This window comes from Schistocerca cancellata, chromosome 10 (assembly GCF_023864275.1).
Source record: "Schistocerca cancellata isolate TAMUIC-IGC-003103 chromosome 10, iqSchCanc2.1, whole genome shotgun sequence".
Classification (NCBI taxonomy): domain Eukaryota; kingdom Metazoa; phylum Arthropoda; class Insecta; order Orthoptera; family Acrididae; genus Schistocerca; species Schistocerca cancellata.
The window spans coordinates 59,620,722-59,644,454 of NC_064635.1; the positions used below are offsets into that span (position 1 = coordinate 59,620,722).

The window sequence follows — 23,733 nt, forward strand, 5'->3', positions numbered from 1 at the left end:
GAAACGCAGAAGCACTTGGACGAAATTCCGACTTGGTGTGTCTCTCGTAATGTGCATAAGTGTAAGCAATGCCGACTGTATAGACAAAGGATCTGATTGTATACGATCACAAAATAGTCGCGAGAATTTTACCACACCCCATAGTGTACATGCACTGTCCAGTCACATCAATGTGACCACCTGTCAAAAGCCTGAATAACCACGTTTTGCAGGGCGCACGCTACAACACGTGCAGGAAGAGTGTAAGTGAGGTTCTGGAAGGTAGCGACAGGGACGTGGAGCCTGAAGACTCCAATGTCGCCGGCCGGGGTGGCCGAGCGGTTCTAGGCGCTACAGTCCGGAACCGCGCGACCGCTACGGTCGCAGGTTCGAATCCTGCCTCGGGCATGGATGTGTGTGATGTCCTTAGGTTAGTTAGGTTTAAGAAGTTCTAGGGGACTGATGACCTTAGAAGTCCCATAGTGCTCAGAGCCATTTGAACCATTTGAACTCCAATGTCGCGGCCAGCTGCTCTGTGTCTCTCGATTGAGGAGCAACGGCGCGTGCATACCGATCGAGGTGGTCTCTCAAATTCTCGATGGAGTTTAAATCCTTGGAGTTTGGTGGCCGTAGGAGTACGGTAAACTCGTCCTGGAGCTCTTAAAGTGACGCACCTACACTACACTGCGTAGTACTGTCCTGCTGGTAAATGCTATCGTGCCGAGGAAGTAATGAACTGCATTGTAGGGGTAGACAAGGTTGTGAAGGACAGAAGCATACTTCACTACGCCTTCCAGAATGACGAAATCACCCAGGAAATGCCACGAAAACATTCCACAGACCGCAACGCTCCCTGTACCCTTCCGACGTTTGTTGCAGGGTGTGCGCTTTCCGACGTGTCACGCCGTGCACGCGTGAAATGTGATTCATCTGAGAACGCCGCCTGTTCACTAGTCTGTGGGCGTCAAGTTTCGGTACTGGCGTGGAAATTCCAGCCCCTCTCGCTGATGAACAGTGTCCAGTATAGGTGTACGAAGCAGGCGTCTGCTACGCAGGCCCATACGCGGCAACGTAGGCTGCACGGTCGTTTAGGCGACACTGTTGGTAGTCCCATGGCTTATGTGGGCGGTTAGTTACTCAACAGTTGTACATATATTCGCCCGTACACGTCTCCCCAGCTGCCGTTCACTCGTGTTAACTATGCCGCGTGGTGTGTCATCAGTCCCTAAGCTTACACTCTGTTGTTGTTGTGGTCTTCAGTCCTGAGACTGGTTTGATGCAGCTCTCCATGCTACTCTATCCTGTGCAAGCTTCTTCATCTCCCAGTACCTACTGCAACCTACATCCTTCTGAATCTGCTTTGCGTATTCATCTCTTGGTCTCCCCCTACGATTTTTACCCTCCACGCTGCCCTCCAATACTAAATTGGTGATCCCTTGATGCCTCAGAACATGTCCTACTAACCGATCCCTTCTTCTGGTCAAGTTGTGCCACAAACTTCTCTTCTTCCCAATCCTATTCAATACTTCCTCATTAGTTATGTGATCTACCCATCTAATCTTCAGCATTCTTCTGTAGCACCACATTTCGAAAGCTTCTATTCTCTTCTTGTCCAAACTATTTACCGTCCATGTTTCACTTCCATACATGGCTACACTCCATACAAATACTTTCAGAAATGACTTCCTGACACTTAAATCTATACTCGATGTTAACAAATTTCTCTTCTTCAGAAACGCTTTCCTTGCCATTGCCAGTCTATATTTTATATCCTCTCTACTTCGACCATCATCAGTTATTTTGCTCCCCAAATAGCAAAACTCCTTTACTACTTTAAGTGTCTCATTTCCTAATCTAATTCCCTCAGCATCACCCGACTTAATTTGACTACATTCCATTATCCTCGTTTTGCTTTTGTTGATGTTCATCTTATATCCTCCTTTCAAGACACTGTCCATTCCGTTCAACTGCTCTTCCAGGTCCTTTGCTGTCTCTGACAGAATTACAATGTCATCGGCAAACCTCAACGATTTTATTTCTTCTCCATGGATTTTAATACCTACTCCGAATTTCTCTTTTGTTTCCTTTACTGCTTGCTCAATATACAGATTGAACAACATCGGGGAGAGGCTACAACCCTGTCTTACTCCCTTCCCAATCACTGCTTCCCTTTCTTGTCCCTCGACTCTTATAACTGCCATCTGCTTTCTGTACAAATTGTAAATAGCCTTTCGCTCCCTGTATTTTACCCCTGCCACCTTTAGAATTTGAAAGAGAGTATTCCAGTCAACATTGTCAAAAGCTTTCTCTAAGTCTACAAATGCTAGAAATGTAGGTTTGCATTTCCTTAATCTTTCTTCTAAGATAAGTCGTAAGGTCAGTATTGCCTCACGTGTTCCAGTATTTCTACGGAATACAAACTGGTCTTCCCCGAGGTCAGCTTCTACTAGTTTTTCCATTCGTCTGTAAAGAATTCGTGTTAGTATTTTGCAGCTGTGACTTATTATACTGATTGTTCGGTAATTTTCACATCTGTCAACACCTGCTTTCTTTGGGATTGGAATTATTATATTCTTCTTGAAGTCTGAGGGTATTTCGCCTGTTTCATACATCTTGCTCACCAGATGGTAGAGTTTTGTCAGGACTGGCTCTCCCAAGGCCGTCAGTAGTTCCAATGGAATGTTGTCTATTCCGGGGGCCTTGTTTCGACTCAGGTCTTTCAGTGCTCTGTCAAACTCTTCACGCAGTATCGTATCTCCCATTTCATCTTCATCTACATCCTCTTCCATTTCCATAATATTGTCCTCAAGTACATCGCCCTTGTATAGACCCTCTATATACTCCTTCCACATTTCTGCTTTCCCTTCTTTGCTTAGAACTGGGTTTCCATCTGAGCTCTTGATGTTCATACAAGTGGTTCTCTTATCTCCAAAGGTCTCTTTAATTTTCCTGTAGGCAGTATCTATCCTACCCCTAGTGAAATAAGCCTCTACATCCTTACATTTGTCCTCTACTCTACTTAACCTAAATTATCCTAAGGACAAACACACACACCCATGCCCGAGGCAGGACTCGAACCTCCGCCGGGACCAGACGCATAGTCCATGACTGCAGCGCCCTAGACCGCTCGGCTAATCCGCATCACAGTTGCCTCGGCGCCGGTTTTAGGTAGCGCCATTTTGCAAGGCACGGTATACTTTAACCATGGCGGTACGCGAACAGTTCACAAAATTAGCAGCCAGGAAAAGCTTTAATTCTTAGGCCGAATTCCAATGATCATACACTATTGGATGTCCGATAAAACCGCTCCGTTTCCGCATTACCACAACGACTTCACTATTTACCGAGTCACCACTCCCCCCCCCCCCCCCCCCCCCGACATGCTTAGTATACCCTCCACTGCTATTGTTGCCACCTGCCATCTGTGTACTCGACGTTGAAAGCGAGCACTACCACGGTCACAGTAATGTGGTAATACACTCCTGGAAATGGAAAAAAGAACACATTGACACCGGTGTGTCAGACCCACCATACTTGCTCCGGACACTGCGAGAGAGCTGTACAAGCAATGATCACACGCACGGCACAGCCGACACACCAGGAACCGCGGTGTTGGCCGTCGAATGACGCTAGCTGCGCAGCATTTTTGCACCGCCGCCGACAATGTCAGCCAGTTTGCCGTGGCATACGGAGCTCCATCGCAGTCTTTAACACTGGTAGCATGCCGCGACAGCGTGGACGTGAACCGTATGTGCAGTTGACGGACTTTGAGCGAGGGCGTATAGTGGGCATGCGGGAGGCCGGGTGGACGTACCGCCGAATTGCTCAACACGTGGGGCGTGAGGTCTCCACAGTACATCGATGTTGTCGCCAGTGGTCGGCGGAAGGTGCACGTGCCCGTCGACCTGGGACCGGACCGCAGCGACGCACGGATGCACGCCAAGACGGTAGGATCCTACGCAGTGCCGTAGGGGACCGCATCGCCACTTCCCAGCAAATTAGGGACACTGTTGCTCCTGGGGTATCGGCGAGGACCATTCGCAACCGTCTCCATGAAGCTGGGCTACGGTCCCGCACACCGTTAGGCCGTCTTCCGCTCACGCCCCAACATCGTGCAGCCCGCCTCCAGTGGTGTCGCGACAGGCGTGAATGGAGGGACGAATGGAGACGTGTCGTCTTCAGCGATGAGAGTCGCTTCTGCCTTGGTGCCAATGATGGTCGTTTGCGTGTTTGGCGCCGTGCAGGTGAGCGCCACAATCAGGACTGCATACGACCGAGGCACACAGGGCCAACACCCGGCATCATGGTGTGGGGAGCGATCTCCTACACTGGCCGTACACCACTGGTGATCGTCGAGGGGACACTGAATAATGCACGGTACATCCAAACCGTCATCGAACCCATCGTTCTACCATTCCTAGACCGACAAGGGAACTTGCTGTTCCAACAGGACAATGCACGTCCGCATGTATCCCGTGCCACCCAACGTGCTCTAGAAGGTGTAAGTCAACTACCCTGGCCCCCATTGAGCATGTTTGGGACTGGATGAAGCGTCGTCTCACGCGGTCTGCACGTCCAGCACGAACGCTGGTCCAACTGAGGCGCCAGGTGGAAATGGCATGGCAAGCCGTTCCACAGGACTTCATCCAGCATCTCTACGATCGTCTCCATGGGAGAATAGCAGCCTGCATTGCTGCGAAAGGTGGATATACACTGTACTAGTGCCGACATTGTGCATGCTCTGTTGCCTGTGTCTATGTGCCTGTGTTTCTGTCAGTGTGATCATGTGATGTATCTGACCCCAGGAATGTGTCAATAAAGTTTCCCCTTCCTGGGACAATGAATTCACGGTGTTCTTATTTCAATTTCCAGGAGTGTATAAATACCTGACGTAAAGTGTTCACGTACTGTTTCTTACTCTATATAGTGCAAAAATATTTTCTTGTGGCCTGCGCCACAACTCCTGCCGTTCAGGCCACCCACCAGTCACAGGTGGCGAGCGTACGGCCTAAGCGTCAAGGGGAAGGCAGCACGGCAGTATTTCAGCAGTCTTCGAAACACGTGGCCAATAGCGGCCGCACAATTTTGTGCGTCCCTGCCACGTGCGTCCATTGGGACAGTTGTGTGGTATCAGTCCGCGTGAAAAGTCAGTCAAACGGAAACGTTGTGACACTCCGTTTTACCAGCCGCCAGTCTGCGGTTTCTGTATCTCTCCACGTGACTATCTCGCAGCTCAGCGAGTCACTTTGTTTTCGCACTTCATTGCAGCTGTTCGCCGGGAGTTTTTAGTCGGAGACGCAGAGTGGAAGTTATTCAGCAGTCGACGTGTGTAGCGGCCGCCGCAGACACGACGTCCTAGCCACGTCCGTATTGCAGCAACAACAGTGGTCAGTGACTCTGGTAGCTATGGACTTACTTCTGTGCTAGGACAGCGTCATATGTGTGTTGTACAAAAACTCGAGTTGTAGGTTACTGATTCCTTATATTGGTTATTTCCATAGTGGTGTGACAGACGGAGCTGAAACACCATCACGACGTACAACCTATGTGGTCTGCAAAGGTTACAACCGTGCGACACATCGGGGGAGCAATCGACACGCGGGAGCGGTAGTCGAGAAGGACTCTCGAACTGACAAGGTATATAAAGGTAAAACCGTAGCCGCCTGTGATACAGTGTGGAGAGAAGGCCATGATATATAAGCTTCTTCACATAATTCCTTGCAAATTAACAGTTCGCCTAATCGACAATATGCTACGCAAAGGACTACCACAGCGGTCAGTCGCTGCTCCACTTCTCTTGAGCTTGTACATTGCAGACATACCAAAAACCAAATTAAGGCTGCGCCGATGACTGGGTACCTCTATCGAACACTCAGAAGGAACTCTAACGGAGGACTTAGATGTAGTGGGAAAGGCCTTTAGCAAATAGAGACTCAACCCAAACGCCACCAAAAGCGAGGTTTCCTTCTTTTGCCTAAATAATTAACTAGCCGGAAGAAAACTCTACATATACTTTGAAAACACTGCATTCACCCATAATAAAACACCAAGGTACCTAGTGGTTACTCTTCACAGAACGCTATCTTTCAGAGAACGTCTATTTTATTTTATTTTTATTTTTATTATTATTATTTTTTTAATCGTATGGCAAGGGCCCCCCGTCATGCAGACCGTTCGCCGGGTGCCGGTCTTTCAGTTTGATGCCACTTCGGCGACCTGCAGTCGACGAGGTTGATAGGATGATGATTAGGACAACACAACATCCAGTCCCTCGGCGGAGAAAATTCCCCGACCCAGCCGGGAATCGAACCCGGGCCCAGAGGACTGACAATCCGACACGCTGACAATTCATCTACCGGGGGAGGACAGAGAACATCTAATAAAAACAGCCGAAAAACTGAAAATAAGAAACATTATCATTCAAAAGCTACGTGGTATACAACCTGGGGCGGATCGGCGTCCACCCCACGTTCTTGTGCTCTGCCTCTTGTCTTCTCGACCGCTCTATAACGTTCCCCAGTTTGGTTAAACAACCGATATGCGCAAAAGATAGATGCCCAAGTAACTTACGCCACGAGAATGGTTGTTGGAGTTATTCAGTCAGAATGGCTGCCAGTACAAAGTCTCATTCCGCTCCTCAACTACATTGCATGAAAGCTCTCACGAATGAGTACAAAAAGACAAGGGACAATAAAAATCTATCGGTCCATCAAGATGTCGACGATGCAAACCATAACCGACACCGCTCTAGAGATACATACACACACACACACACACACACACACACAGAGAGAGAGAGAGAGAGAGAGAGAGTGAGAGTGAGGGGAGTGTGTGTGTGTGTGTGTGTGTGTGTGTGTGTGTGTGTGTGTGTGTGTGTGTTTTAGGGGCGCTCGACATCTAGGTTCTCAGCGCCCATGCAAAGGTCATTTGAAACGAATGTAATTAAAATGTACAAATGCGATAAAAGAACTAAAAGCCAGACTGACACAAAATGACACTCATTGTCTCCCAGTCTCACTCTTAATCATCCGTTCAAAGACACTAGCTCACATGGAAAACAATGCCACAAATGGGGAGATATGCGAAAAAGTCTAGAGGAAAACTAAAACAGATTCACAGGACTGGCTGATCACTTAGCAAAAACACGGATGAGTAAGCCACCCTGAGAACCTGTTAAAAACGACGCCCTAAATTTTCAGGGACCAAGTCGGAGAATTCACAAAATTTTAAAAGTGCTTTTACTGTCAGCTAAAATACACTGATAAACGAGAACACTTGACCACCTACGTAATAGCCGGTATGTCCAACTTTGGCACGGATGACAATGCGAGACGTCAAGGTGTGGAAGCAATGAGACCTGCCTATGTCGCTAGAGTATTGGCACCTCATATTTATACTGAAGTCAGCTAATTTCGGTGAATTTCGGGGAGAGCGGTGATGAGCTCTGATGCCACGTTCAATCACATCCCAGATGTGTTCGATCGCGTTCAGATCTGGCGAGCTGGGCGTCCAGCATATCAACTGGAACTAGTGACTGTGTTTCTCGAACCATTCCACTACACTCCTGGTCTCGTGACACAGCGCATTATCTTGTTGAAAAATGCCACTGTCGTCGGGAAACATGATCATCATGGATGGGTGTAAGTGGCCTGCAGCCAGTGCACGATACTCCTTGGGCGTCATGGTGCCTTGCACCAGCTCCACTGGATCCGTGGATGGCCACGCGTATGATCCACAGAGCATAATGGAGGCGCAGCCAGCTCGTCTCCGTTCCGCAATACAGGTGTCAAGTAGCTGTCCCCCTGGAAGTTGTTGTTGTTGTTGTTGTTGTGGTCTTCAGTCCTGAGACTGGTTTGATGCAGCTCTCCATGCTACTCTATCCTGTGCAAGCTTCTTCATCTCCCAGTACCTACTGCAACCTACATCCTTCTGAATCTGCTTAGTGTATTCATCTCTTGGTCTCCCCCTACGATTTTTACCCTCCACGCTGCCCTCCAATACTAAATTGGTGATCCCTTGATGCCTCAGAACATGTCCTACCAACCGATCCCTTCTTCCAGTCAAGTTGTGCCACAAACTTCTCTTCTCCCCAATCCTATTCAATACTTCATCATTAGTTATGTGATCTACCTATCTAATCTTCAGCATTCTTCTGTAGCACCACATTTCGAAAGCTTCTATTCTCTTCTTGTCCAAACTATTTACCGTCCATGTTTCACTTCCATACATGGCTACACTCCATACAAATACTTTCAGAAATGACTTCCTGACACTTAAATCTATACTCGATGTTAACAAATTTCTCTTCTTCAGAAACGCTTTCCTTGCCATTGCCAGTCTACATTTTATATCCTCTCTACTTCGACCGCCATCAGTTATTTTGCTCCCCAAATAGCAAAACTCCTTTACTACTTTAAGTGTCTCATTTCCTAATCTAATACCCTCAACATCACCCGACTTAATTCGACTACATTCCATTATCCTCGTTTTGCTTTTGTTGATGTTCATCTTATATCCTCCCTTCAAGACACCATCCATTCCGTTCAACTGCTCTTCCAAGTCCTTTGCTGTCTCTGACAGAATTACGATGTCATCGGCGAACCTCAAAGTTTTTATTTCTTCTCCATGGATTTTAATACCTACTCCGAATTTTTCTTTTGTTTCCTTTACTGCTTGCTCAATATACAGATTGAATAACATCGGGGAGAGGCTACAACCCTGTCTTACTCCCTTCCCAACCACTGCTTCGCTTTCATGTCCCTCAACTCTTATAACTGCCATCTGGTTTCTGTACAAAATGTAAATAGCCTTTCGCTCCCTGTATTTTACCCCTGCCACCTTTAGAATTTGAAAGAGAGTATTCCAGTTAACATTGTCAAAAGCTTTCTCTAAGTCTACAAATGCTAGAAACGTAGGTTTGCCTTTCCTTAATCTTTCTTCTAAGGTAAGTCGTAAGGTCAGTATTGCCTCACGTGTTCCAGTATTTCTACGGAATCCAAACTGATCTTCCCCGAGGTCGGCTTCTACTAGTTTTTCCATTCGTCTGTAAAGAATTCGTGTTAGTATTTTGCAGCTGTGGCTTATTAAACTGATTTTTCGGTAATTTTCACATCTGTCAAGATGTCTGGAAGACGACGGTTTTTTTTCCTCCCCTCGCCATGATGAAGATGGTTTTGGGATTCATCAGACCATGCAACGCTCTGCGACTGCGGCAACATCCAGTGCCGGTGTCCTTGTGCCCATCTCAGTCACAGCTGCCGATGTCGTGATGTTGACATAGGTGGCATTGGTAGTCACCTGCGGAGTCATATCACTGGTTGGTCGATTTGGGGGAGAGGACCAAGCAGCGAGGTCATCTGTCCCATCGGATTAGGAAACGACGGCGAAGGGAGGCGGCCGTGCCCTTTCAAAGGAACTATCCCGACATTTGCCTGAAGCGATTTAGGGAAATGACGGTAAACATAGAATGATTCCAGAATGAGATTTTCACTCTGCAGCGGAGTGTGCGCTGATATGAAACTTCCTGGCAGATTAAAACTGTGTGCCCGACCGAGACTCGAACTCGGGACCTTTGCCTTTCGCGGGCAAGTGCTCTACCAACTGAGCTACCGAAGCACGACTCACGCCCGGTACTCACAGCTTTACTTCTGCCAGTACCTCGTCTCCTACCTTCCAAACTTTACAGAAGCTCTCCTGCGAACCTTGCAGAACTAGCACTCCTGAAAGAAAGGATATTGCGGAGACATGGCTTAGCCACAGCCTGGGGGATGTTTCCAGAATGAGATTTTCACTCTGCAGCGGAGTGCAGACTGGGCTAGCTACGAAAAGTGCGGTCAGTGGTAAGCAGAATTAGACCCGAACACGGTGGATGTGCATATTTTTATTCACACATGAGGTAAGCTAACATTCCCACTTTGTGCCTGCGGAGAACCATAGGCCGTCAGACACATCACAGAAGAATGCCCTACAAAGCCACAGTCTCCTAGACCAGAATACTTGAGTTCAAATGGCTCTGAGCACTATGGGACTTAACATCTATGGTCATCTGTCCACTAGAACTTAGAACTACTTAAACCTAACTAACCTAAGGACATCCCACAACACCCAGTCATCACGAGGCAGAGAAAATCCCTGACCCCGCCGGGAATCGAACCCGGGAACCCGGGCGCGGGAAGCGAGTACGCTACCACACGACCACGAGCTGCGGACACCAGAATACTTCCTGATGGCTACCTCAAAGTCGATAGTTTATATAAATAATCTAGATGTTTCTCCACTACATTTTATATTGCAAATATTATGTCCTAGACTCTATGCATTTTTTTTTCAATGTCTCGAAAAGCTTTACAGTAAATTAAGACATAAAAAAATAAATAAATTTATCGATAGCACTGCATCGCTGCGAGGACGCGCTCTTGACTTTTACAACTTAATGTCTGAAGAGGATGTACCTTTACGCAAGATTGCCGGCGCTGCTGCCTCACTGTCCAGTGTTGATACTCACCTGCAAACAAGAGAAAAACACAGTTAAGTATTGTGTCAAACGAGCAAAAGGAAACCTAATTATGTGATAAGATTTCTTTGTAGAATTAAGGTACACCTGCTTTTAATGTTCAAGCTGTCAGGAAAAGAGCAGTCTCTCGTTTAAGAATAACACGTTTGAGTGTTACAAATCTCAGCCGTACTCATATTTATCCAAGTTACATGGAAATCTGTCAGGTTCGAAATTGTACTGTAATACTTATAAAGCGAGACCCCTAACGCTGCATACAGGGCCTCGCGTATTTTACATTCACTCGAGTCTATGATTTTAAAACCATATTTTCTTATCATATGTACTCATAACTTTTCTCAGGAATTAATGTTTACGAAGTTGTAATGTGATGCTAGAATAGCAAATAGGAAATAATTAAGTCAAAATTTTGTAACAAACACGCTGGAAGCGTCAGGAAATTCATAGTGTAAGGAGCTCAAGATGATCTGTTAACGTAACAATAACGGCGAGAGAAGTGGACGCAAAGTAGGGAGCTGAGATCAGCTGTAGTGGGATACGAACGTGAACTCTTGGCTCAGTAATGCCAAGTAGAGCTCGTTCCGGAGTTAGTTTCGTAATATGTGGCAAGGCAAACTGAGCGAGCACGTGTACGGGCATAGTACAAGGTTATAAGATGATTTGGTAATTAGGGAAGATTGCTGTGTGGCTCAAAGGTATTCAAGCTAACCAAGATGAGTCTGTTGCCTGTAAAGGATATCATAAAAAGCACTGAGTCGCACCACAGACAGCCATTTGCAGAGTAAGATCGATCCAGTTATTTTGTAGCTGTGTATAAGGCTTGACAGAGCAGTAATTATTATTTTTGTTAACAGTACGGTGCTGTTTAGTTAAACTATGAACTTAGTGGGACCTGTATCTCTGACGTCGATCTGTTGTAGAATTTTAGAACATGTTTTTTGCTCGAATATCATGTCGTTTTTGGAAACTCAGAATCTACTATGTAGGAATCAACATGGATTCCGGAAACAGCGATCGTGTGAGACCCAACTCGCTTTATTTGTTCATGAGACCCAGAAAATATTAGATACAGGCTCCCAGGTCGATGCTTTTTTTCTTGACTTCCGGAAGGCGTTCGATACAGTTCCGCACTGTCGCCTGATAAACAAAGTAAGAGCCTACGGAATATCAGACCAGCTGTGTGGCTGGATTGAAGAGTTTTTAGCAAACAGAACACAGCATGTTGTTATCAACGGAGAGACGTCTACAGACGTTAAAGTAACCTCTGGTGTGCCACAGGGGAGTGTTATGGGACCATTGCTTTTCACAATATATATAAATGACCTAGTAGATAGTGTCGGAAGTTCCATGCGGCTTTTCGCGGATGATGCTGTAGTATACAGAGAAGTTGCAGCATTAGAAAATTGTAGCGAAATGCAGGAAGATCTGCAGCGGATAGGCACTTGGTGCAGGGAGTGGCAACTGACCCTTAACATAGACAAATGTAATGTATTGCGAATACATAGAAAGAAGGATCCTTTATTGTATGATTATATGATAGCGGAACAAACACTGGTAGCAGTTACTTCTGTAAAATATCTGGGAGTATGCGTGCGGAACGATTTGAAGTGGAATGATCGTATAAAATTAATTGTTGGTAAGGCGGGTACCAGGTTGAGATTCATTGGGAGAGTCCTTAGAAAATGTAGTCCATCAACAAAGGAGGTGGCTTACAAAACACTCGTTCGACCTATACTTGAGTATTGCTCATCAGTGTGGGATCCGTACCAGATCGGGTTGACGGAGGAGATAGAGAAGATTCAAAGAAGAGCGGCGCGTTTCGTCGCAGGGTTTTTGGTAACCGTGATAGCGTTACGGAGATGTTTAGCAAACTCAAGTGGCAGACTCTGCAAGAGAGGCGCTCTGCATCGCGGTGTAGCTTGCTCGCCAGGTTTCGAGAGGGCACGTTTCTGGATGAGGTATCGAATATATTGCTTCCCCCTACTTATACCTCCCGAGGAGAACACGAATGTAAAATTAGAGAGATTAGAGCGCGCACAGAGGCTTTCAGACAGTCGTTCTTCCCGCGAACCATACGCGACTGGAACAGGAAAGGGAGGTAATGACAGTGGCTCGTAAAGTGCCCTCCGCCACACACCGTTGGGTGGCTTGCGGAGTATAAATGTAGATGTAGATGTAGTGAGTGGAACTAATAGACCCAAGTCATTAACCACCAGCAGGGTCACATCATTTCACCAAAAATTCTGAGAAAGTCACAATTGAAAGCAATAATTAAAAGAAGATAAATTCAATTAATTTTACATTTTACTTTCATCCAGATAATTATTGGAATCAGAGGCAGCAGTGATTAAAATCCTTCACAGAGTGTTGCATTCCTACTGCAGACAATCAGTTCGGCCAAAAGTTATTTAAAAGCAATTTGTTTTTCAGTAACAAAGACTTATTGACGCTATTGCACCCAAAGTAATTTTTTATTTATGTTGTGTTTTACAAATAATTTCATGTGCTTACATACTCGTAACACTGGCATTGACAAATGATTGTTGCTGTAAATGAAACCATTTACGACCTTAGTCAGAGAAGTAATCATTAAGGAACAGTAATTACACTTCATTTCTTTGCAAATTTTCAGACAGACAACGTTAACGTGAGTTATGTAATTCAGCATAGTTTACATAAAGTGTTGGTGATCATTACCTACTATTGCTGTTAGTAACTACAAATATTATCATCGTATTTCAAATTATTATCATTTCGTTCAGATTACTATCTCAGGTCGCGCGAGTGGATTTTGTTCAGTTGCTGCATTATAATACACTGAAGCGCCAAAGAAACTGGTATAGGCATGCGTATTCAAAGACAGAGATATGTAAACAGGCACAATACGGCGCTGCACTCGGCAACGCCCATATAATTTCACGAGTGTACTGTGAACATCAGGAATCCGGTAAAACATCAAATCTCCGACATCACTGCGGCTGGGAAAAGACCCTGCAAGAAAGGGACCAATGACACTTGAAGAGAATCGTTCAACGTTACAGAAGTGCAACCCTTTCGCAGACTGCTTCAGATTTCAATGCTGGATCATCAACAAGTGTCGACGTGCGAACCATTCAACTAAACTTCATCGATATGGGCTTTCGGAGCCGAAGGCCCACTCATATATCCTTGATGACTGCACGACACAAAGCGTTACTTTGCAGTGAACATGTAGTGTGTTGTGGGGCGATCACTCTGTTGTATAAATAATTCAAAAGCCAAGATCGCTTGAACACTGTTTACTAGATGACCGGTTTCGACACATTAAAGGTGCCATCATCGGATCTGTGAAGATACAACATGACAGGTTTGAGGGAGGTCTTACATGAATTACACTACATACATTACTATTAGTACAGCACCACATACCGCCGGCCGGAGTGGCCGAGCGGTTCTAGGCGCTACAGTCTGCAACCGTGCAACCACTACGGTCGCAAGTTCGAATCCTGCCTCGAGCATGGATGTGTGTCATGTCCTTAGGTTAGTTAGGTATAAGTAGTTCTAAGTTCTAGGGGACTGATGACCACAGCAGTTAAGTTCCATAGTGCTCAGAGCCACTTGAAGAGCACCACATACCTGGATGTAGCTTAACATGCACAAATCATTTGGATATAACGGTACATGTGGCAGACCAGCTGATATAAAATGATTGTCGCAGAACTAAAAATTAAAGAAATAAAAAACAGCTTCTCTCATGGCCATTCTATTCCATCAGACACAAAGAGTATTTAAGCGATCTTGGCTTTTGAATTATTTATACAAAGCTTTACGCCTCGTCTGCGCCCGTAGACACGGACATTGGACTGTAGATGACTGAAAACATGTTGCCTAGTCGGACGAGTCTCGTTTCAGATTGTATCGAGCGGATGGGCGTGTACGAGTATGGAGACAACTTCATGAATTCATGGACTCTGCATGTCAGCAGGTGAATCTTCATGTTAGTGAAGGCTCTGTAATGGTATGGGGCGTGTGCAGTTGGAATGATGTGGTATCCTTGATACGTCTACATGTGACTTTGACAGGTGACACGAACGCAATCATCCTGTCTGATCACCTGCTTCCATCCATGCCCATTGTGCATCCCGACGGACTCGGGCAATTCCAGGAGGACAATGCGACACCCCACACGTCCAGAATTGCAACAGAGTGGTTCCAGGAACACTCTTCTGAGTTTAAACACTTCCATTGGCCACCGTACTCCCCAGACATGAACATTAGTGACGATATCTGGGATGCCTTGCAATGTGGTGTTCAAAAGATATCTCCACAGCCTCGTACTCTTACTGATTTATGGACAGCCCTGCAGGATTCGTGGTGTCAATTCCCTCCACCAGAACTTCAGACATTAGTCGAGTCCATGCCACGTCGTGTTGCGGCATTTCTGCGTGCTCGCGGGGGCCCAACACGATATTAGGCAGGTGTACTAGTTTCTTTGGCTCTTCGGAGTACATTATTATGTGATTTCAAAGTCACATCAGTCATTGAGCAAATTTATCTGTTGCTTGTCTTTGAGCTGGCTACCGTATTTATTCTGCAATCTAAAATCACTCAACCATTTAATTATTCAAAATTATTGCTATATATATGGGATCATTAATTTATTATAAATTTTATAGTCCGATCGTGCGGTAATGATCAGGATATAACTACCTGCCCTCCTCCGTTAAACACAGTTCTACGGAACTGATGCCTTGTTTCCATTAACCGTGGAACATAAGTTGCACGTGTCATAAAACCTTTCAAACGCCGGAGAGCACACGTTTTCAGGTTCAGTCATTTATTTCCCAACGCTTCGTGGCAGCATGCTGACATCATTACGTGGCTAACTATTACTTACACGGCAATTGCTACGCGACGGCTGGTCGTAAATTAACCTCCGACCGCTGTAAAAAATAAATAAAGGATTGTAGACGAATGGCGCTTAAGTGATTGCTGAAAGAGAGTTTGAAGGCCACTACTCGGCTGCGTGTTAGGGTAGTCAGTGCACGGCCAGCGAGCGACCGAAGTGGACGGGGTTGATGTGCGTCTCGCCACTTCCGAGATGGCTTCTGTCGTTTGCTCACTGCAAGGAAGACGAATCAGCTCCGCCGACATACACTACTGGCCATTAAAATTGCTACACCGCCAAGATGACGTGCTACAGATGTGAAATTTAACCGACAGAAAGAAGATGCTGTGATATGCAAATGATTAGCTTTTCGGAGCATTCACACAAGGTTGGCGCCGGTGCCGGCACCTACAACGTGCTGACATGAGGAAAGTTTCCAACCAATTTCTCATACACAACCAGCAGTTGACCGGCGTTGCCTGGTGAAACGTTGTTGTGATGCTTCGTGTTAAGAGGAGAAATGCGTATCATCACGTTTCCGACTTTGATAGAGGTCGGATTGTAGCTTATCGCGATTGCGGTTTGTCGTATCGCGACATTGCTGCTCGCGTTGGTCGAGATCCAATGACTGTTAGCAGAATATGGAATAGGTGGGTTCAGGTAGGTTATACGCAACGCCGTGCTGGATCCCAACGGCCTCGTATCACTAGCAGTCGAGATGACAGGCATCTTCTCCGCATGGCTGTAGCGGATCGTGCAGCCACGTTTCGACCCATGAGTCAACGGATGGGGACGTTTGCAAGACAACAACCATCTGCACGAACAGTTCGACGACGTTTGCAGCAGCATGGACTATCAGCTCGGAGACCCTGGCTGCGGTTACCCTTGACGCAGCTTTACAGACAGGAGCGCCTCAGATGGTGTACTCGACGACGAACCTGGGTGCACGAATGGCAAAACGTCATTTTTTCGGATGAATCCAGGTTCTCTTTACAGCATCATGATGGTCGCGTCCATGTTTGGCGACATCGCGGTGAACGCACATTGGAAGCGTGTATTCGTCATCGCCATACTGGCGTATCACCCTGCGTGATGGTATGGGGTGCCATTGGTTACACGTCTCGGTCACCTCTTGCTCGCATTGACGGCACTTTGAACAGTGGACGTTACATTTCAGATGTGTTACGACCCGTGTCTCTGCCCTTAATTCGATCCCTGCGAAACCCTACATTTCAGCAGGATAATGCAAGACCGCATGTTGCAGGTCCTGTACGGTCCTTTCTGGATACAGAAAATGTTGGACTGCTGACCTGGCCAGCACATTCTCCAGATCTCTTACCAATGGAAAACGTCTGGTCAATGGTGGCCGAGCAACTGGGTCGTCACAATACGCCAGTCAGTACTCTTGATGAACTGTGGTATCGTGTTGAAGCTGTATGGGCAGCTGTACCTGTGTACGCCATCCAAGCTCTGTTTGACTAAATGCCCAGCCGTATCAAGGCCGTTATTACGGCCAGAGGTGGTTGTTCTGGGTACTGATTTCTCAGGATCTATGCACCCAAATTGCGTGAAAATGTAATCACATGTCAGTTCTAGTATAATATATCTGTCCAATGAAAACCAGTTTATCACCTGCATTTCGTCTTGGTGTAGCAATTTCAATGGCCAGTAGTGTGGATTGCCAGTTCTGTCGGGAGTCTGGATACGAGGGTGTGAGAGTAATTAAGCAGTCTGTCGGAATAAAAATGTCGGAAACCTAATGAAACAGGGACGCAGTTTTCGATTTAATTACGACTTGGTGTGCGGCACTAAATTTATCAAGATCCCGCCGGCCACTACGTCCAGCAGAGCTGGGAAACGCTGAGAGAACGTGCGTGTGACGGGACACCAGCGCCGCTCGGGATCAACATAGTCAATACTCTTGTTGGAATCCAAGCAGCGAGCATAGATAACGGCACACCTCGAAGCGCCTGGAGAAGACGGCCGGGTCGCTCGCCGAAATGTTGTGCACAATTCGGCTGAACGCCACGAAGAAGACCATTCACCAAAAGCGGCCAGAAAACCTGAGAAATCGAACAGAAACGGCCTCGAAAAGTGCACAGTGTGGGAGCGCAGAAGTGGGAATTCACGGAAGCGTCAAGTGCAGGAGGACTGAAATGTCAAGGTCCGCAGAACCGCAAGCTACGTACAAGTTCCTAAGGTGGAACTGCAGCAAGTACTGTAAACAACCAGCTGGTTGGCGAAACCGGTGTCGGCGACTGTACTGGGCAGAATATACGTCAAACTGAGAAGAGTATCAACATGCAGGGAGATGTGGAGGGCGGTGTCACACACAAAGAATTACTAATAATTTCTTAAAATAATTTGTGGTATATTTAATCACTTCTAATTTTGATTCTGGAGAGTTTTTATGGCTTAATTTTATTAAGCTTTCACAACGTCCCATACAGACATAAACACAGAAAGACGAACATACATACAATCAGTATATATGAACGAAGAAAAAATTGCTATACAGCCATAAAATTATACAATTTCCTTTTATTTCACCTTTCAACTCATGTCACTGCAGTCCTCTTGGTGGCGACCGAAGTGGTCGTGCGGTTAAAGGCGCTGCAGTCTGGAACCGCAAGACCGCTACGGTTGCAGGTTCGAATCCTGCCTCGGGCATGGATGTTTGTGATGTCCTTAGGTTAGTTAGGTTTAACTAGTTCTAAGTTCTAGGGGACTAATGACCTCAGCAGTTGAGTCCCATAGTGCTCAGAGCCATTTGAACCAATTAGTCCTCTTGGTGTACCACAAACATAGTCATAGTACACATTGTGATTCAGCTGCCCCTGGCACTGAATCTTATGCAACACCTTCAAATATCAAGTGTAACACTTCCATATTCTCTCGCTCACTACTTGAAAACTACTAATCCTACAAAAAATTAACAGGACCTTTTTGTAGGAAATTTAACGTGGTTAAATTTTGTACTCCGATGCCTTTTCACTGGAGGCTGTATTTCCCAAAGTATTAAAGTAAGTATTAAAGTGGCTCGTTACAGAGTTGTTGTTGTTGTTGTTGTTGTTGTTGTTGTTGTTGTGGTCTTCAGTCCTGAGACTGGTTTGATGCAGCTCTCCATGCTACTCTATCCTGTGCAAGCTGCTTCATCTCCCAGTACCTACTGCAACCTACATCCTTCTGAATCTGCTTAGTGTATTCATCTCTTGGTCTCCCTCTACGATTTTTACCCTCCACGCTGCCCTCCAGTACTAAATTGGTGACCCCTCGATGTATCAGAACATGTCCTACCAACCGATCCCTTCTTCTAGTCAAGTTGTGCCACAAGCTACTCTTCTCCCCAATTCTATTCAATACCTCCTCATTAGTTATGTGATCTACCCATCTAATCTTCAGCATTCTTCTGTAGCACCACATTTCAAAAGCTTCTATTCTCTTTTTGTCTAAACTATTTATCGTCCACGTTTCACTTCCATACGTGGCTACACACCATACAAATAGTTTCACGAACGACTTCCTGACACTTAAATCTATACTCGATGTTAACAAATTTCTCTTCTTCAGAAACGCTTTCCTTGCCATTGCCAGTCTACATTTTATATCCTCTCTACTTCGACCACCATCAGTTATTTTGCTCCCCAAATAGCAAAACTCCTTTACTACTTTAAGTGTCTCATTTCCTAATCTAATTCCCTCAGCATCACCCGACTTAATTCGACTACATTCCTATATCCTCGTTTTCTATTGTTGGTGTTCATTTTATACCGTCCTTTCAAGACACTGTCCATTCCGTTCAACTGCTCGTCCAAGTCCTTTGCTGTCTCTGACAGAATTACAATGTCATCGGCAAACCTCATAGTTTTTATTTCTTCTCCTTGGATTTTAATTCCTACTCGAAATTTTTCTTTTGTGTCCTTTACTACTTGCTCAATAAGGAGATTGAATAACATGGGGATAGGCTACAACCTTGTCTCACTCCCTTCTCCATCATTGCTTCCTTTTCATGCCCATCGACTCTTATAGCTGCCATATGGTTTCAGTACAAATTGTAAATAGTCTTTCGCTCTCAGTATTTTACCCCTGTAACCTTCAGAACTTGAAAGAGAGCGTTCAGTTCAACATTGTCAAAAGCTTTTTCTATGTCTACAAATGCTAGGAACTAAGGTTTGCCTTTCCTTAGCCGGCCGATGTGGCCGAGCGGTTCTAGGCGCTACAGTCTGGAACCGCGCGACCGCTACGGCCGTCGGTTCGAAACCGGTTCGGGCATGGATGTGTGTGATGTCCGTAAGTTAGTTAGGTTTAAGTAGTTCTGAGTTCTAGGGGACTGATGACCTCAGATGTTAAGTCCCATAGTGCTCAGAGCCATTTTTTTGCCTTTCCTTAACCTATCTTGTAAGATAAGTCGTAGGGTCAGTATTGCCTCGCGTGTTCCAACATTTCTACGGAATCCAAGGTGATCTTACCCGAGGTCGTCTTCTACCAGTTTTTACATTCATTTATAAAGAATTCGTGTCAGCATTTTGCAACCACGAATTATTAAACTGATAGTTCGGTAATTTTGACAGCTGTCAATACCCGCTTTCTTTGGGATTGGAATTATTATATTCTTCTTGAACTCTGAAGGTAGTTCGCCTGTCTCGTACATCTTGCTCACCAGATGGTAGAGTTTTGTCAGGACTGGCTCTCCCAAGCCTGTCAGTAGTTCTAATGGAATGTTGTCTACTCCCGGCGCCTTGTTTCGACTCAGGTCTTTCAGTGCTCTGTCAAACTCTTCATGCAGTATCACATCTCATCTTCTTCTACGTTCTCTTCAATTTCCATAATATTGCCCTCAAGTACATCTCCCGTGTATAGCCCCTCTATATACTCCTTCCATCTTTCTCCTTTCCCTTCTTCGCTTAGGAATGGTTTTCCATCTGAGCCCTCGATATTCATGCAAGTGGTTCTCCTTTCTCGAAAGACCTCTCTAATTTTCCTGCAGGCGGCATCTCTCTCACCTCTAGTGATATATGCCTCTACATACTTACATTTGTCCTGTAGCCATTCACGCTTAGCCATTTTGCACTTCCTGTCGATCTCATTTTTGAGACATTTGTATTCCTTTTCGCCTGCTTCATTTACTGCATTTTTATATTTTCTCCTTTCATCCATTAGATTCAGTATCTATTGAGTTACGCAGGGGTTTCTGCTAGCCGTCGGGTAGACCTGTCGAGTTCAAAATTTTTGTGACACGCTAAGGTCTACAGCCCTTTGTTGGCGTAAAAATGTTAAGCTTGTAAGTCAGTGCAATTGAATGGTACGCCCATTTATGTCGTACTTTTGACACTCGGAAACTCACTCATTAAAACGTATAGGCTATTTCTCCTAGACGCTGAATCATGAAATTTAGCAGTAAAATTAAAGCAAAAAATTATTATATGGCACGAAATAAACATTGCTTTTGTCATTTGTTACTCGAGTTCAAACTTGAAGTAAAAACATTCTCGAAAGTCTTAGCATCCACCGGACGGATGTCTTTTTTTCTAGTAGTAACGTCGATAACAGGCAAAAATCGACAAGATTCTAGGTGGATGAAGTCTGCATACATAACTCTGTACGGAAACCTCAGTGCTTGCGTGGGTGCGTGCTTTTCGCACCTGCCCAATTTTTTCTAGTGCTCTGTCATCTGGAGATCCCGCTTCTGTCGGTTTCATTTCTGGCCAGGCCCTGCGTAGAACACACCTGCTCGAAACGGGTGATGACGGGTAGGCGCGATCAACCTGTGACTTTAAGCTTGAGGACGGACAGTAAAGTGGCTGTTACTGCGATAGGTGGGTTGAGTCGGCAGAAGGAACCAACCAGCGAGGTCATCCGTCCCATCGGATTAGAGAAGGATGGGAAAGGAGGTCAGCCGTGGCCGTTCAAAGGAACCATTCACGTATTTGCTTGAAGCGATATAGCGAAATCACGGAAAACCTAAATCATGATGGCCGGACGCGGATTTGAAGTGTCGTCCTCCCGAATGCGAGTCCAGTGTGCTAACCACTGCGCCACCTCGCTCGGTACGCTACTGCAGTGAACACCGAGGACTGCGACTCAACGGACCAAGTTTCTTTTCAGCCAAGACACACACACACACACACACACACACACACACACACACACATACACTGTTTACAGTCTTTACTTGCACTGTTGTGCAGATATTTTCAGTACAATACATATGCAAATATAAATGGGGTTCAGAAATCAAACGACACTGAACTACAGAGTTATTACAAATTATTGAAGCGATTTCACAGCTCTACAATAACTTTATTATTTGAGATATTTTCACAATGCTTTCCACACACATACAAAAACTAAAAAAGTTTTTTTAGGCATTCACAAATGTTCGATATGTGCCCCTTTAGTGATTCGGCAGACATCAAGCCGATAATCAAGTTCCTCGCACACTCGGCGCAGCATGTCCTCATCAATGAGTTCGAAAGCATCGTTGATGCGAGCTCGCAGTTCTGGCACGTTTCTTGGTAGAGGAGGTTTAAACACTGAATCTTTCACATAACCCCACAGAAAGAAATCGCATGGCGTTAAGGCGGGAGAGGGTGGAGGCCATGACATGAATTGCCGATCGTGATCTCCACCACGACCGATCCATCGGTTTTCCAATCTCCTGTTTAAGAAATGCCGAACATCATGATGGAAGTGCGGTGGAGCACCATCCTGTTGAAAGATGAAGTCGGCGCTGTCGGTCTCCAGTTCTGGCACGAGCCAATTTTCCGCGGGCTACGCGTGAAACTTGCCCGCACGCGTTCAACCGTTTCTTCGCTCAGTGCAGGCCGACCCGTTGATTTCCCCTTACATAGGCATCCAGAAGCTTTAAACTGCGCATAACATCGCCGAATGGAGTTAGCAGTTGGTGGATCTTTGTTGAACTTCGTCCTGAAGTGTCGTTGCACTGTTATGACTGACTGATGTGAGTGCATTTCAAGCACGACATACGCTTTCTCGGCTCCTGTCGCCATTTTGCCTCACTGCGCTCTCGAGCGCTCTGGCGGCAGAAACCTGAAGTGCGGCTTCAGCCGAACAAAACTTTATGAGTTTTTCTACGTATCTGTAGTGTGTCGTGACCATATGTCAATGAATGGAGCTACAGTGAATTTATGAAATCGCTTCAATCATTTGTAATAGCCCTGTACTCAGTAAAAATCCCTCAACAACCACTGACATTTTGCTAGTGGGCTGCAGCTCACCATGTGAACTGAAAACAGTGTGAGCACAGATGTCGTTAACAGGTCTTCCTCACAACTTTCCTCAGCAACTTCGATGTCAGATCCTACCGAATGATGCATCTAAAAATACGAGGGCAGTTCAATAAGTAATGCAACACATTTTTTTTCTCGGCCAATTTTGGTTGAAAAAACCGGAAATTTCTTGTGGAATATTTTCAAACATTCCCGCTTCGTCTCGTATAGTTTCATTGACTTCCGACAGGTGGCAGCGCTGTACGGAGCTGTTAAAATGGCGTCTGTAACGGATGTGCGTTGCAAACAACGGGCAGTGATCGAGTTTCTTTTGGCGGAAAACCAGGGCATCTCAGATATTCATAGGCGCTTGCAGAATGTCTACGGTGATCTGGCAGTGGACAAAAGCACGGTGAGTCGTTGGGCAAAGCGTGTGTCATCGTCGCCGCACGGTCAAGCAAGACTGTCTGATCTCCCGCGTGCGGGCCGGCCGTGCACAGCTGTGACTCCTGCAATGGCGGAGCGTGCGAACACACTCGTTCGAGATAATCGACGGATCACCATCAAACAACTCAGTGCTCCACTTGACATCTCTGTTGGTAGTGCTGTCACAATTGTTCACCAGTTGGGATATTCAAAGGTTTGTTCCCGCTGGGTCCCTCGTTGTCTAACCGAACACCATAAAGAGCAAAGGAGAACCATCTGTGCGGAATTGCTTGCTCGTCATGTGGCTGAGGGTGACAATTTCTTGTCAAAGATTGTTACAGGCGATGAAACATGGGTTCATCACTTCGAACCTGAAACAAAACGGCAATCAATGGAGTGGCGCCACACCCACTTCCCTACAAAGAAAAAATTTAAAGCCATACCCTCAGCCGGTAAAGTCACGGTTACAGTCTTCTGGGACGCTGAAGGGGTTATTCTGTTCGATGTCCTTCCCCATGGTCAAACGATCAACTCTGAAGTGTATTGTGCTACTCTTCAGAAATTGAAGAAACGACTTCAGCGTGTTCGTAGGCACAAAAATCTGAACGAACTTCTCCTTCTTCATGACAACGCAAGACCTCACACAAGTCTTCGCACCCGAGAGGAGCTCACAAAACTTCAGTGGACTGTTCTTCCTCATGCACCCTACAGCCCCGATC

At 45.9% G+C, this 23,733-nt stretch overlaps 1 protein-coding gene across 1 annotated transcript in view; it reads right to left on the reverse strand.

The window, feature by feature from the left end:
* Window positions 1-10,358: 10,358 nt before the first annotated feature.
* LOC126106107 (whirlin-like) overlaps window positions 10,359-23,733 on the reverse strand; it is a 975,331-nt gene continuing 961,956 nt past the window's right edge. Inside the window, exon 4 of the mRNA XM_049912354.1 lies at window positions 10,359-10,483. Within this exon, the coding sequence (XP_049768311.1) occupies window positions 10,359-10,483 (125 nt within the window). The remainder of the gene's footprint in view (window positions 10,484-23,733) is intronic.